General features: G+C 30.5%; 1 protein-coding gene and 2 non-coding genes across 3 annotated transcripts; all 3 read right to left on the reverse strand.

Moving 5' to 3' along the window:
* Positions 1-2,961: 2,961 nt before the first annotated feature.
* On the reverse strand, positions 2,962-8,339 carry LOC137820712 (RNA-dependent RNA polymerase 6). Its single transcript, XM_068624926.1, has 3 exons — positions 8,128-8,339; positions 4,562-7,278; positions 2,962-4,165 (listed from the first exon to the last, which is right to left on the reverse strand). The coding sequence occupies exons 2-3, from the start codon at positions 7,274-7,276 to the stop codon at positions 3,266-3,268; spliced, it is 3,615 nt and encodes a 1,204-aa protein (XP_068481027.1). The 5' UTR covers positions 7,277-7,278; positions 8,128-8,339; the 3' UTR covers positions 2,962-3,265.
* Positions 8,340-9,793: 1,454 nt separating this feature from the next.
* Positions 9,794-9,896, reverse strand: LOC137823239 (small nucleolar RNA Z279/snoR105/snoR108). Its single transcript, XR_011083092.1, has one exon. It is a non-coding gene; the product is annotated as a small nucleolar RNA Z279/snoR105/snoR108 (small nucleolar RNA).
* Positions 9,897-12,406: 2,510 nt separating this feature from the next.
* LOC137823238 (small nucleolar RNA Z279/snoR105/snoR108) lies at positions 12,407-12,510 on the reverse strand. The gene has a single exon (XR_011083091.1). It is a non-coding gene; the product is annotated as a small nucleolar RNA Z279/snoR105/snoR108 (small nucleolar RNA).
* Between the last annotated feature and the right edge of the window lie 3,779 nt (positions 12,511-16,289).

Here is a 16,289-nt window from a genome sequence, read left to right on the forward strand (position 1 = left end):
TTTGGTTTAGAAGTTTTGAGGAAAAAGGCATAAGTTAATGTTAGAAAGGGATGCAGAAGGGAAAATACATGCACAAGGACCAAGCTATACCAAGTTTATTAATGTTTGTAAAGAAGTTTATTAAAAAAGTTGTATTACCTAATGATGTTTATGAGTGAAAGTTCTTACGACAACGATAAAAATTCGAGTATGAAAATAATAGAAACTTTTCAACTATACATTCACATGCCAGACTCCATTTTTGTCCAAGGTAAACTGTGATAACAATTATATTGATGTATCTAACTTCCAAGTTGAGCTATGATGGAGAAAGTCTTTCTTTCAAAAAATATCATGAGTTTTATGACTCAACTTAATTTAATATACTTTTAACTTTTAAAATAATCATACTTATCGAACATCTCGGTCAACAAAGATTAATAAAATTAAAGAAACACTTTAGAGATGTCTCAACCCTTTTACATATAATATATAGGAGGATGTAAACATTGTATTATAAGTCAATTTTATAAAATTGAATTAAACTTAAATTTCACTTCTTAATATGGTATCAGAGTTATTTAAAACTTAGTCTAATGAAAGTTTGCAAGATTTATTATATAAGGTTTATCTGACCACTATCGAACCACTTGAGTGCAAACTTCAACTTATAAATCAATTTTATAAAATTAAGTTACACCTAAAAATTCAATTATTAATAAATATTTAATAACTCTTTAGAGACTAAAACACATCTTGATTAAAATCTCTAAGATGACAATTATTTAATAATCTGTATACGATTCATTGTTTGAAAACTAACTTGCATATTCCACTTTTTTTAAGCAACAAAATGAATGGAAGGTATGATCTAATTTTTGTGGCCAGCATTTAGTAGAAGTTAGCAAGGGTAGATGCCACGAATTTTCTACTATATCATAAAGAAGAAATTGACATAAAGGAAGAGATGACAGAAGTAGCTGGATGATCAATAAATGCTCCATGCATCAAGGAGCAAAGTAGTGTGCACATTGTTGCCATTACTATAGGAAGAAGAAGCCCTTTTATTATTTAGAGTTCAATTTCAAGGCACAAACAAAAAATTGAAGACTTGCAACTGCAATAGTCATGATGCTACAGTGATTGCATACATAATGTAATTGATTTATGGTTGCAGAAACGACGATACACATCATCTCAACGATGTCTTCATGTACTATTGTGGGGGCAACTCCTGTTGAAGAATTAATTTCACACAAGTTTAGTTGGTGGCCGTACATGCCCACTTTTGAACCCTTTTTCATTCTGCACTTTCAACACAGATTTTCATGCTTGTCCAATGAAAGGGGTTGCTGCCTTTTCTTCTCAAGACCACAACGTGCCAACAAATTATCCATACATATCATTTTTAGTTAGGGTTAATTAGAGCATTTTTTTAAAAATACAATAGTGAAATAAAATTTCTTTCAATTTATATAATAAAATTTCTTTCAATTTATATAATACATGTATGATATTAATGTTGGTATGAAACCAGGATGTTGGGTTGACTAGACATCATGTTTAGTGAGTGGCTTAATCATTGTATCTTTTTATAATTTCTACCTAAGAAGATCATTGTACTTGTAATTGGTGTGCAACAGGATATAATGAAAACCTAATAGTTGTCTTGCAGTTGACGAACGAACCACGTTAAATCTTGTGTCGTTTATTTTTCTACAGTTGATTCATGATTGTGTGTTGCTTCCGCGTGCGTTTTTACCATCAAGATGGTGTCTAGTCAGCCCAACTCAATTGGTCATGTCTTCATACCCAACAATCTCTCACTTGAAGCCACGGAACAATGTTCATCTGCGCTATTAAGTTCACTCACTAAACATAGTGTCTAGTCAGTCCAACCCAATTGATTTTGACTTCATACCCAACAATTAATTTACTTAGTTTTTTTAACAAATATTTATAAGAAAAAAAATAAGTCAAATTTCTCTCGTAAATTAAGATAAAGTTATCTAAACACCTATGCACCTAAAATAAACTATTAAAGAATTAGTCACTAGCTTCAAATTCTATACAATATTTGATAAATTATTTTATCATAAATAATTGTCCTGTCTCACTCGAACATCATATTAATCAATTTGAGGGATTGGATGGTTTTATAAATTTATTCAATTAAATTATTTATTTTTATAATTTGATAAATTGAAAAACGGAATCATGCGATATCTTGATCATTATGCATATTAAATTTTAAATAAATTGAAAATTCATAACCGTTTAAATTTACCTATATTTTAAAATTATAGTTTATATATTTAAAATCGTTTTTGTAACATAGTTTGTTAAGTTCTAAAAACTTATACTGTGTTTTTAGTTTATGTAAAATAAGTGAATTTTGATTTTATTCCTTATAAAACAAATCTTTATTTTTAGTTACTCTAAAATTGAAAATTTTTTTTTTTATCGCTTGTATTATGGGGCATCCCCTTATTTGTTTGTGTTGAAGAAAAAGTAAACTGATAATTCCAAATAATATATATTAGTGGTGTGGTATAATATCAAAAAGTAATACCTCTAAAAAAATTAAGATACTTAAAATTTATATTATTTATCTATCCTGAAATAGATATTAGAGATCAAAATTAGTGATTTTAAATTTTTGAAGGAGGAAAACAAAGAAAAATATCTTTTAAAGATTAAAACAAAAATTCATATATTTGGTAAAGATTAAAAACAATAATTTCTATTTTTAAAGAGACTGGATAAAGAATAAAAAAGTACAGAGACTAAAATCAAAACACACTAAAGATATCTTTAAGCCAAAAGTTTATTTAAAATACATTTTGAGGTATAGAAATTAATAATTTATCTTGTATATTTTGCCCAGGTAAAAAACATACTTAGTAAAGCCCAAAATGAAACATAAATGTAACCATGCTAAATTTGTATGCCTCTTCCACACTAGCATGCTAACAGGTGGAATGGAAGAACTTTAATTCTAATATATAATTCTAAGAACTTTAACAGTAATTATAAGCTATTGTTTAGAATACTTCACACAAAGATCACTTTGTACAATGTACACAAAGACTTGTAGTTGAACATACAGTGAACGTATACAGTCTCAAAAGCAAAGGCAATTCCTGGTATGGAAACAATCCTGGTCACAGATAAAGTAGTTTAAGTGAAGACACATCATAAGAGATTATCAATAGAACACAAGCTGAGGAAAACATTTGGTAATGGCAGAGTGGCCTTGTAGCAAGAGCAAGATAAATCAATGGAACTATAACCTTTCAGATAGATACATTGCCAGAGAATCAACTGGCTTAGTTGAATCAAAATTTCCAGATTTCCGATGCCGTTCTCTTATCTTTGTGCGAGCTAGGTAATCAACTGCAATCCAAGGAAAACTCAACATCACAGTGCTTCCCAAACAATCAGCCTCTTGGCTCTCTGGGGATTTATCTTGCAGATCAAGAGACTTTTTGACCCAGTAAGGATGATATGTCACCTGATACCAGGCCGAAGCTTTCTGCTCATACAACAAATTTTTTTCTTCCTCGCTTAATTCTCCAACATCTGAACTCAATTTCTCAAAAGTGTGCCTAAATTCCTTTTTCAGGGCACTGTATGAGTGCTTCAGCCTCTCCTTAAGCTCCCCTTGCTTCCTACTGTTGTATTTAGGCATGGACCAGATCTGTCCAGTAACAACTTCCTCTTCTCTTTTCACTTTGTATTGACCAAGTAGCCCACTCAACTGGCCGTCATATGCGCATTTTTGCTCCCACGAATCAGCAATAAAAGCAGAAGATCCTGGAACCTCAAGATCTTTATCATATGGTATATCACCAGACACAAAGTTCAAATAGGGTGCATCAATATCTTCATCATAAGCATCTTTGATACGCCGGTAAAGTCTACCCAGAACTTTCTTCGACCTGTACGACTGGTGCTTCTCTTTCCCCATGAAATCAGGGTACAGTTTTGGTTTCAGATGATAAGGCATAGTGACAAGCTTCCCGGTCTTTGGAAAATCAACAGCAGTAGCTGCTAGCTCCGCCAAGTGTATGCATTTCTCATCCAAGGCATCATAGTCACTGGAATCAGCATGTACCACATGTGCGTTGCAGATAGCACCCAAATGTTCATTTACCATGTTTCTGACAAAAAAGTCTATGATGTCCTGCAGTGTGAGACAAAAACTCTTTAAATTGCAGATTCATTTTTGCAATACATCGTCAACAAGAAAAATCACACCATATGTGCCACAAGACAAATTAGAGAACAATATGTAGAGCATATAAACATTTGCAAGAGAACACATTTGCAGCATATACCTCAAACTCAATTATTTCACGTGACTGAATAGAATTAGATCCAGCAATATGAAATGTTATTACTATAGGCAAGTCCCTGTAGTGAATATATCATTCGAAGTACTAATCAAATGCATGACATTATGAATAATTCATGCATAAAATTAACAATACTAATTTAATATTCTCGGAGTATAGAACAAAGCATACATACAGCTAGTTAACTACGGAACTTCATGCAATGACATTCAAAAAGCACATACTCGAGTCGTGACTTGACGTGTCTGAAGTTTGCTTTCTTGAGCGGCATACTCCATAGGTATCCAGCTCCTCTTACTTGGTGGAATGAGATCTTCATCCCATGTGACAAAATATAGATCCCCGTCAAGGTCACTTCCAGAAGCTTCATTTGTATGGGGTCTGTCACCCTTCTGAGGGAAAACAAGACAATCATATAAATGATGTAAATCGGGGGCATCAACTGCCTCCAAAACTCGTACATCTCCTGGATGAAGACAAGGATTTTTGGCTATAACCACAAAACCTTTAACTACTTGTAGGTTCTTTGTCTCTGAAAATCTTGATCCATGCTTTGAGAAACAATTTTCAAGAGAAGGAGTAGACACTTGAACAAAGCACTGCCCCTGTTCAAGCACACCCGACTCATCTAAGACACCCATCAACCATCGCCCAGATGATACAAAAATCCTGGACTTTTCTCTAAGTCCCCAAAGCTGTGCAGCACGTGTGGAAGTTAACATACCTCTAAGATGAGGTTCTGTCAGGGGACTGAAGCCGCAACTTAACATTATTGCTGCAGCATTCCCATGCTCAGCACATGATTTGGTAAGAACGTCAAAAGCGATATCTGCATCCACAAGCATTTGATTTAACTTCCAAAGCATTGCCTCCTGCATTTTCCAAAATATTTCATCAGGCACACCCAGTGCTGAAAGCAATGTTATAATCTGCCTGTTAAGAAAACCAGGCTGAAACCTAGTCCAAGCACAGATCTCCAAGATAGTATGGGTAGATTGAAACTTGTTCATACTAGGCCTCAAAGAAAGTCTGATCCCATCCCCTTTAGCAGGCCAAGAGGCTACAACCCCTTTAAAACCAGCGTATCTGATCTGGTAAGCAGAGGGTACATTGTCCAATTTCAATTTTTCTGCAACTTCCCTAGCAAGATCAGGAGTGATAATACCAATACCATCAGAGAAAACGTAATTATTCCGCTCAACATCAGGTAGCATGGAGTTAACCTCATTCGCAACAACTTCAACCGTTGCATAGGTAGATGAGAAGCATTGTCCCATCCTAGCAGCACACTTTGCAACATTCTTCTGATTAAACTTGCCCATCCAACTCCGTATTTCATCACATTTCATCTTTTCTTCAGCAAAAAACCAAGCAGAACGATCTCTAAGTTGATTTGATGAAAAGGCTAAAAATGAATATTTTCGGCCACAAAAGTAAAATCCCTCTTCCAAGATAGTCTTCACCCTTTTATATATTTTTGTCTTTTGAGAGAAAGTGTTTGATGTGATTTCCTTCACAATAGGAGCAACATAATAGTTAAGGGCATTCACATTAATTGTCTGCATGCCTTCATCCATAAAGGTGACTCTCAAGAAACAATCTGAAACTTCTCTGAATTTTCGGAGAACCCTGTTGGACAGTTCAACTTCAGGGGGTATACAATACGCTTTTGATGGAGTAATAACCAATCTTCTAACCTCAACAATATCATCCAACTGTTTAGAGATCTGATAAAGTTTTGGGTTTCTAAGCAACCATTCTTGAACCACTTTTAGCCTCTTAGTTGCATCAAATACCGGGCGCTTGTAAGAACATAAATGCTTCAGAGCAGCCACGTTGAGCTCCTTAGGTTGATTTCTTAGCAGTTCGAAAAACCTATCTGACAATCTGTGCTGATTGAATATGCCTTTATGTACAATAGCATTGACCAAAAACATTATGTCAAAAGTAATGCCCACTTGATAATCTATATAGAAGAAAGGATTTGACATGGGCGTGCCAAAATCAGGTTCGTTCAGTGCTCTAAGAGTTTGTTTAAGTGGAAGCTCTTGCATTTGCACTCTCTGACCTTTCAGATAAAGCATGGCCTTCATCAATTTTGCACCATGCCGAGGAGGAATTGAAATTTTATAAAAATTGCATCGACCAATTGCACCACTGGGAGTAAAATCAGTGGTTCTAATCCAAGGATCATCATCATCCAGCAAATCAAATGGCACTAAATCTTCAATGTCATCCTCGGCAGTTCTGTACCAAACCCAAGGTGAAGAAGCTAGGTGTAATAAAACAACGAGATACGATGAATCATTATATCTCCTTATCTCATTAATGTCTCTAACCAGGAATCCCACCTGAAAATCACACTTTATAACTGCTTCTTTTTCTATACCTTTGAATGGGAATGCAATATCTCTAGTGAAACAAAACCTGCACATGCCATCAAAAGGATCCACTAGAAATTTTACTCCTTTATCAGGTCCTTTCCAAGCCACAAAAAACTCTCCTGGGCTAACCAAAGTCCCAATTTCAACAATTACATCAGACATCTTAAAAGGAATTGTAGTTCTCCTCCTTTTGTTCAGGAAGTATGGATTTTCGGGTCCACAGCTGACCTTTAAGGGTTCATTCTTTAAAAACAGATCACAACGACCTGAAGCATTCAGGGCAGCAGTCACAGATTCTGGAGATGCAAAATGGACGAAGGCATGAGGCTCGACTTTCTTATAGTCATCTGTTCCCTTAATCTTTGCAGTATCAGTGATATTAAATTCTGGATATGACTCTGGAGGGGTCCAAGAAGTCTTCAACCTACACCTGTAGACAAGTCCAATTTTATCCTCCAAATAATTCACCAGCTCACTTGCTTTTACCTCACTGCCAAATCCACCAATGCTGATCTGAGTCACTACTGAATCCTTTTCACTTGCTTCTAAGTCCATGCCTAAATATTCAGCAAATTTGCAAGTTAGATTAACCTTTTGAAAATGCCACATAATCAATATTTGAGAACCAAAATACAGCGTGGGAAAGGGAAGCCTACATATTAACCAAAAAAAATACTCATCTAATGAAGATTCAGAGTGAGGGGTTTAAGAGCATGAAGAGGTCACAGTATTATCAGCTCTAGAAAAATTATAGATTTCACCACATATCCTACCTCACCACTTCTACATTACTTCCTTGCTCCAAAAAACTTTGCACTTAAAAAACTAACCTTTCAGAAACAAATTGCACCTTGAACATGCCATCACGGCCTGACTAAAATATGAGAACAAATTTCCCACTCAACAGTTTATACAGCAGTTAGTTAACAAGGAATTTTGACAACAATGACTTTTTGAAGTACTAACTGCTAAAAATTGAAAATTACTTAGTTTTGTTTTCATTTAGTTGAAATTTGGTTAGTTGGACAGTGAGACTCTCTAATAAGTTCTAATCAATACAATTAGTTTCTTCGGTGATAATCCGTTACAGTTCTTTGGGCTATAAATGCATCAAATGGCTGTAAACTGCATCTCCTATCATAATTCTGACACCCACAATTAAAAAAGCAATCAAATTCCAAATGCAATGTTAAAAAGAAAATCTTCAGACTAAAAGAAGAAAGCACAGCCCATTAATGCCAAAAGCTTACCCACTAATGAAACTAAACTCAAATTATCAAATCAAGAAACCGCTGAGTCTGACTCGCAGTAACACCCTTTTGTTTAAAAAATGGTCGATAAATTCAGGTTGATAATGCAAGCATATTTGAAAGAGGGAAGAAGGATGAAGATATAAAGCCTTTTACCTGTGTGTGTGTTTGAAGATGTGGAATTGCAATTGTGCAGTGGAATTGCAGTTTGAGGGGTTATGTGTGTCTGATTCGGTTTCCGATGCCTTCTTCACGAAGTTTAGATTATTAACATACATAAATATTTTGTGAGTGAGACTGTCTTTTGTCTTTTGCTCTGCTGCTGTTTCTTTTCCATTCCTCGGCCACATCGCGCTCATTCAGTGTTTGCCATTTGTTTTGACTCAAAAAAAGTTTAATCACAGTTAAAATATTTGTTAGAGTAAATAATGAATGTTAAAAAAATATTTTTTTTAATTTTTATCAGACAAAATTTAATATTTATATTTATTTAATTTTATGTTTATATACATATATATATATATATATATATTCATATTCATTTATTATTTTATAGAAAACAAACATAAAAATAAATGTTACCTACACTTGTACCTAACACAAGAAAAGTGTTTATGTTTTCAATATATTTTAAAACTTTTTCTGAAACTTTTAAAATATCATCAATAATTTTCAAAAGTATATAATAAGAAAGCCTACATGCATAAAGTTAGGAAAATTGATATTTTCACACATTAAAATCCACAACTATATTAAAAACAATGTAGAAGAAGAATACAAATTTTATATTGATTTATATGAATATGATACTATCTTGTTTAGTAATCAATAAATTCAACAAATTTTATTATTAACTAAAAAATATAACAATTTTAATTAATAAATACAAATATTTTATTATCATTTCTAATAACATAATAACACAAGTATTCTTTATAATTACTTTTAATTATTAACAATATTAGTGTTTTAAAGAATAAAACGTTATTAGAACGTGAGATTATACTTCACCATTTTGAAAAAAAGAAATTTTTTTATAATTACTTTTAATTATTAACAATATTAGTGTTTTAAAGAATAAAACGTTATTAGAACGTGAAATTATACTTCACCATTTTGAAAAGAAAGAGATTTTGAAAAGAAAGAGAGATGAAAAACGAACAGAATGTAGTGATGCTAAGCAAAAATGACTATTCCTTATGCTAAGTTACAACTTTTTTGTTCTTTCAAATAGTTTTTTCAACTTTATGTGTCTAAATATCTCCAAACTAATGGAGTTCACGGTGGTTTAATTAACCGATCTAAAAGAGAAGGAGTAAAAATTTGTATAAATTACTTTACTTATTATTAATTATAGACAATGTTTACAAACAACAATAGTTCGTTTTCTCTCTACATTTTAAAATTTTTTGCAGATATAAACCTTTCATTATTTTGAACTTTCTCAAACTTTATAGTAGAATTTTATAAATCTCGAATCTTCTCCTTTCATATAGAATTTTATATAAATCTTTCATTATTATATTTTTTTCACTATGTTTAGGGTTTAGAGTTTTATATATATCTTTCATTATTTTGAACTTTCTCTTCCAAGATTTTGGTGTACTAAAAAATTGGAATGTAAATAAAACATATATGAAAAAAAATAAAAATATAAGCAATTATTTCTTCTGATTAAAATAAAAAATTGATGATCAAAACATAATGACTACATATTAAATGTTACTTTATTGAAATTTTATTACTTCAGATAACTAGATGTTACCTCATTTGAATTTAACCTAATACTTAAATTAAACTAAATTAAATTTAATAAAAATTAAGGATCAGATTAGATTAAGAAAGAGTGCCCCCAGTCGTAACAAGACTGGGGCGGGCACCCCTCTTGCATATTAAATGCAAGTCTTTACCACTCATCACATCCCAATAAACCTGAAGGATCATATTTTTCCAACTAAAATTTTAAAGATTTAGAGGTCCTAGTTTAATTCTCTATTGTAGTAATGATCGATGTGGGACTCCTAGAACATAATAGAATAAAAACACCATAGAAGCTGTGCCCTACTGAATCGAAGTTAAACGCGATCCAACTACTAGTTGAATCAAAGTTCTTGGCATTGAGATTATTATTTGATGCATTAGCATTGCTCAAAAAAATATGCATTAAAACAACTAACCTTTCAGAAACAAATTGCTCCTTGAACAGGTTATCACGACGACCTGACTAAAATATGAGAACAAATTTCTTACTCAACAGTTTATAGTGCAGCAGAAGAATGAAACAATTTGATTTAAATCAAGAAAAATTTCATGATAAATCAGAAAAACATTAAGATTCAGGTTGATTAAAACAATTACAATGTGTTTTCATGACCTTAAGAAAAAATGATTTTGAATGCAATAAACAGCTGAGTCTGACTCAATAACACCCTTTTGTTTGAAAAATATGTTTGAAAAATATGGTTCATAAATTCAATTATGCATATTTGAAAAAGGGAAAGTGAAGAATGAGGAGAGTTTTACTGTCTCTTTCAAAGTGTGGAATTACGATATATATATATATATATATATATATATATATATATATATATATATATATTACTATCATTGTTAAACTAGTCAGACATACTTTTAACATCTTCCATTCTTTCAATTAAATTACAATTCAGAGTATTATGTAAAAATAGAATAATTAAATATATTATTTATTATGCATATATTGTAATGATGTTATAAAATAAATTTGTTATAATAGAAGTAAAATTGAAATATGTAAATTTAGGTTTATTTTCTTATTACTAAGTAAATTCTTATATTTTATTAAATGATAAATTGTTCATAATATAAAAATGTATTTTTTAATCATTATTATTAAAATAAATTAATATAAAATTATAAACAATAAATTTATATTTGATAAATAAAATATGTTATGTAGAAAAATTGTAACTTGTAATATGCATAGTGTTTATAACAATATAACATATGTCATATTCATCTTATCTCTTCCAATCAGGTTAGCTTATGCATTAAAGTACCTCATTCTTTTATTAAAGATATTTTTTATATGATTATCTTCACAGATAATCATAGCATCCTCCTATAAAAAAAATATAAAATTAGTTTTAATAATGAAATTTTATAATATGTTTATTGATTAGAATGAAATTAAATGAACTCAATCACCAAACTCAACATGAAAAAAATTTAATTGCATAATGTTAGTGGACTAGTAGAACTTGCTTAGATGTTTATTGAAAACAAGCATAAAAATAAATATTATGACACTTATAACACACCAAAAGTGTTTATTGTTCTAAATGTATTTTAAAAACTTTTTCTAAAACTTGTAAAATATCATCAATAATTTTCAATAGAGTATATAATAAGAAAGCCTAGAGGCAAAAAGTTATCAAAACTGATATTTCCACACACTAAAAATCACAATTATGAGTTAATCACAAAATTAAAAACAATGCAGAAGAAGAATACGATTTTTTTATATTGATTATATATGATAGTATTTCGTCCAGTAATCAATAAATTTTAAAAAAATTATTAATTAATAAATATAATAATTTATTATTAATTAATAAATACAAATATTTTTATTGTCATTTCTAATAACGGAACACCAGTATCCTTTATAATTATTTTTAATTGTGTTCTTTCAAATAATGTATCCAAATTAATCCACTTCACAATGTTTTAAAAAAATACAGGTATTTTTGTGATTATTCTTAACTTACAATATTTGTGTTCTTTCAAATAATTTGTTCAAACTAATCAACTTACCACATCTATTTTTGTAATTATTTTTATTTTACAACATTCATATTTTTTAAAATAATCTTTCAAATAACCTCTTTAAGCTAGTCTTGTCTAAAAAGGAAAAAGTATATTGAAATGAATAGTTCATCTCTAAAAAGTGAAGAGTATGTTTAAGGGAAAAGTTTGTATAATTCATTTTACTTATTATTAAGTGTACAAAATGTTTACATATAATAACTTACAGTCTGTTTTAAAAGACTAATTGTATATATAAATCTCTCATTATTCATTACTTTAAGGATTTAGAGTTCTATATAAATCTTTAATTATTTTGAATCTTTCTCATTAATATTATTTTAGGGTTAATTTATTTTTAAGACTCTAGAAACATTAATATTTTTAGGGTTAAGTTATTTCTAGTATACTCCCTCATTCTTAGGTTAAATTATACATTAGGATTGAATTATTTTTAGACTTTAAAGACACCTTAACAATTATTTCTCCTAAATAAAACAAAAAACAAATTATCAAAACAACATTACTAAATAACTACATTAAGGCGACCAGTTATCACTATTTAACCTATTCTATCTAATTAATACTTATAATTATTAAGGATCAGACTATTTAACCTATTCTATCTAATTAATACTTATAATTATTAAGGATCAGATTGGTCTAAAGATTGAGTGCCCCCAGTCGTAACAAGGCTGGGGCGGACACCCCTCTTGCATATTGTATGCAAGTCTTTACCACTCATCACATCCAATAAACCTGAAGGATCATACTTCAAATCATAAAAGTTTAAAAACTTATAGGTCCTAGTTTAATTCTCTATTATAGCATTGACCGATGTGGGACTAGTTTATGTGTTCCACTGTTGCTGAACATATCAGAATAAAAAACATCATCCAAGCTGTGCCTTACTGAGTCAAAGTTAAACAGGATCCAACTATACCAGGTGAAAAAATAATCAAGTTCATAGCATTGAGATTATTGATACATTAGCATAGAACTATTGGATATGATTCATCCAATTACAAAAGCACGGTCACCACATATCCTTGCTCACCACTTCTACATTATTTCCTTGTTCCATAAAAATATGCACTAAAACAAATAACCTTTTCAGAAACAAACTGCACCTTGAACAGGCCATCACGGCTGGACTAAGATATTAGAACAAATTTCCCACTCAACAGTTTATAGTGCAGCAGAAGAAAGAAACAATTTGACTCAAATCAAGAAGAATTTGATAATAAATCAGAAAAACACTATTCAGATAGAGGTAGATTAAAAAAATTACAAATCAGAGGCGTTATGTGTTTTGATGACCTTCCGAAAAAATGATTTTGAAGCAAGGTTTTAAAAATCTGCCCAGAATGGCCAGAAACCTGAGATTTTTGAAGTCACTATGGACGCAGTTTGAGTATAATTCAAAAGAAGGAAACCCCGGAAATAAACAGAAATAAACATTTGATTTCAAACTCTGACTCACCTACTGAATTTAAGTAAAATTACAAGAATTAACAAGCTTCCCTGAGTATATAAAACCCAATTTAACAGTTACTTAACAAGGAATTTTGACAACGATCACTCTTTTGGAATACTTACTGCATATTAATTGAAAATTAAGTAGTTAATTTGGTTTTCATTTAGTTGAAAATTGGTTAGTTGGACTGTTAGACTCTCTAATAAGTTCTTTAAATATAGCACATTATCTCTCATTCTGCATCTTTTATCATTCTAATTAGTTTCTGTGTTGGTACTCGTTACTGTTCTTTGAGGTTGTGGCCACATAAAATGGCTGTAAAATGCATCTCCTATCATAATTCTGACACGCACAATTCAAAACACAATCAAATTCCAAATGTAATGTTAAAAAGAAAATCTGCAGACAAAAAGAAGGAAACACGGCCCATTAATGCCAAAAGCTTAAGCACAAACAAAACTAAACTCAAGACACAGCTGTTTTCAAATCAAGAAACAGCTGAGTCTGACTCACAATAACACCCTTTTGTTTAAAGAAATGGTTGATAAATTCAGGTTCATATATGCATATTTGAAAAAGGGAAGTGGAAGATGAAGATAGAAAGCATTTTACCTGTCTGTGTTTGAAGGTGTGGAATTGCAGTTTGATGGGTCAAGTGTGCTCTGATTCTGTTTCTGTTACCTTCCTCAAGAGTTTGCATTATTAACATACATAAATATTCTGTGAGTGAGTGTCTTTTGTCTTCTGCTGCTGTTTCTTTTCCATTCATCTCCCACATTGCACTCTCCAATTTATCATTTTCATTTCCATTTGTTAGGCTAAAAAAAAGTTTAATTACAGTTAAAATATTTGTTAGAGTAAATAATGAATGTTAAGAAAAAAAAATTTAAAAGATTTTTATTTGGAATATGTAAATTTGGGTCTATTTTCTTATTAATAAGCAAAATTTGATATTTTATTAAATGATAATTTGTCCATAGTGTACAAATGTATTTTCTTTAATAATTATTATTAAAATAAATTAATATAAAATTATAAATAATAAATATATATTTGATAGATAAAATATATTATGTAGAAAATTGTAACTTATTTGTTTGTAATCTATACCTATATATATAAAAGGGAATTCTTCATTATAACCGTTTTTTTTACACAAATTTTTTTCATTTTATTTTTATTTAATATATCTCATTTTTAATTTAATATTAATGTACAGTTTTTATAGGCAAACTGACTCCTTCACTCTTTTCTTACTTCCTTATTTTAAGGCAACAACAACCTAAAGAAAGATATAGCATATTTTTACACATTTCTACACCAAATCTCACATATCAAATAAAATAACCTTTGTTTTCAATCACTCCCTTCATTCCATTTCAAACAATTATATTTTTTCGGTAAAATCATTGTTCTTTTATATCTACATCAAGCCAATCTTAACTCTAACATGAACAACATCTCACTTTATGATCCCAAAAACTACTAATGGAAGAAGAGAAAAAAATTAAAGAAGAATATAAACTAAAACTGGAGAAGAAAAAAAAATAGGTTGTTTAATCTTTCTTTTACATGTTATTTTTTGTTTTTCATTTTTTACTCATCCAAAATTAATTTTGTATGTATTGCATGTATGTTAATTTTTATCATCAAGAAAATTGAGTAAAAAAGAAAAATGTGCATATGTGTCCACTAATGTACGTAATTATAATAATATAACATATGTCATATTCACCTTATATGTTTCAATCAAATTAACTCATTGTCATGTAAGAAGAAATTTAGATGATTATCTCTATATATCATTCTCATTGTGAATAATATAAAATTAATTTTTATAATGAAATTTTATTATATATTAAACCTTTATAACATAGTCAGTTCCTTAAGAAAAAGTTGGATATCGATAAAACGAATTTTAAAACATTTATAGGATGATTGGTGACTTTGTGAATCGGCTTCTATCGAGATTCAGACACGGGTTTTTATTACGGGCTTGTAATTTGTATTATTGAGAAGACAATTTAGTGACAAGTACATTTCTAATCTGATAGGTTCTTTGTACTGTCTACAAAAAATATTTATAATTGCTCCACTGTAAACATACCAAAAAGAATGAAAGGCCAAGTCAAGAAGCATCCCCCTCTATTTTTTTACTTGAATACTGTGTTGCTATGAGTGCAGGGTGTTTGATAATATGTCCAAACTAAAACATGAGGAATACAACTTGAATAAATGCAATTAGAGACAAGCTTTCCAGTTTTCATTCAGTATTAGTAACTTATCCCATGATGTCAGTGATATTTTTTTATTTAATTTTAAATATAGGAAAAAATAACAACATAGAATTTAATTCATGACTAAATTCACTAATACACTAAACACTTTTTATGATGGTTAAAACATACCTCTTTGTTAGTTTTAGATGTGTTATAGATACAAACGAAATATAAAGTTTGTACTTTCTATGATGGTTGTACAACCATCATAAAAATTTTATTTTGATAACATATAGTGTTTTAACCGTCATAAAATATGTTATTTTTTAACAGAAAGTATCTTAACCGTCATAGAATGTGTTATTTTTTATGACAAATAATATTTTAATCATCATAGTATGTGTTACTTTCTATACTAGTTAAAGGTAAATCAGTGACATGTTTAGCAATAATCGTCATAGAAAGTGTATTTTTTTATTTTTTTTGGTAATATATTCAATTTTCCTTAGGGATGCCAAAGTGGGGCGGTGCGTGCAGGCCGGCCCGCGATCCACTGAGAAAAACGCAGGACGGGTTGTCTATTCCAACCCGTTGGCTCGCTTAGGCCCGTCCCGCATAACCAGCAACCCCGCGGGCTGACTCGCATGACCTGTATAACTTACAAATTAAAAAAAAAATAAAAATTTAACAAAATATTTCTTTTGTAGGCTGACCGTAGATCCGTGGGACAATCCTTATGCGAGACGGGCTAGAAAAATCAACTCACATATTCTATGCAAGATGGACCAATCCGACTCGTATTTTGCAGGCCAAGTGTCGAACAGACGAACTAGCGA

The sequence above is a fragment of the Phaseolus vulgaris genome, chromosome 9, assembly GCF_000499845.2.
Source record: "Phaseolus vulgaris cultivar G19833 chromosome 9, P. vulgaris v2.0, whole genome shotgun sequence".
Classification (NCBI taxonomy): domain Eukaryota; kingdom Viridiplantae; phylum Streptophyta; class Magnoliopsida; order Fabales; family Fabaceae; genus Phaseolus; species Phaseolus vulgaris.

What these genes read in the sequence shown, in the direction of transcription:
- LOC137820712 (XM_068624926.1), bottom strand. Translation starts at nt 7,276, where the DNA reads ATGGACTTAGAAGCAAGTGAAAAGGATTCAGTAGTGACTCAGATCAGC. An exon ending in CACGTCAAGTCACGACTCGA is followed by an intron (nt 4,166 to 4,561) that starts GTATGTGCTTTT and finishes CTCACACTGCAG; the next exon opens with GACATCATAGACTTTTTTGT.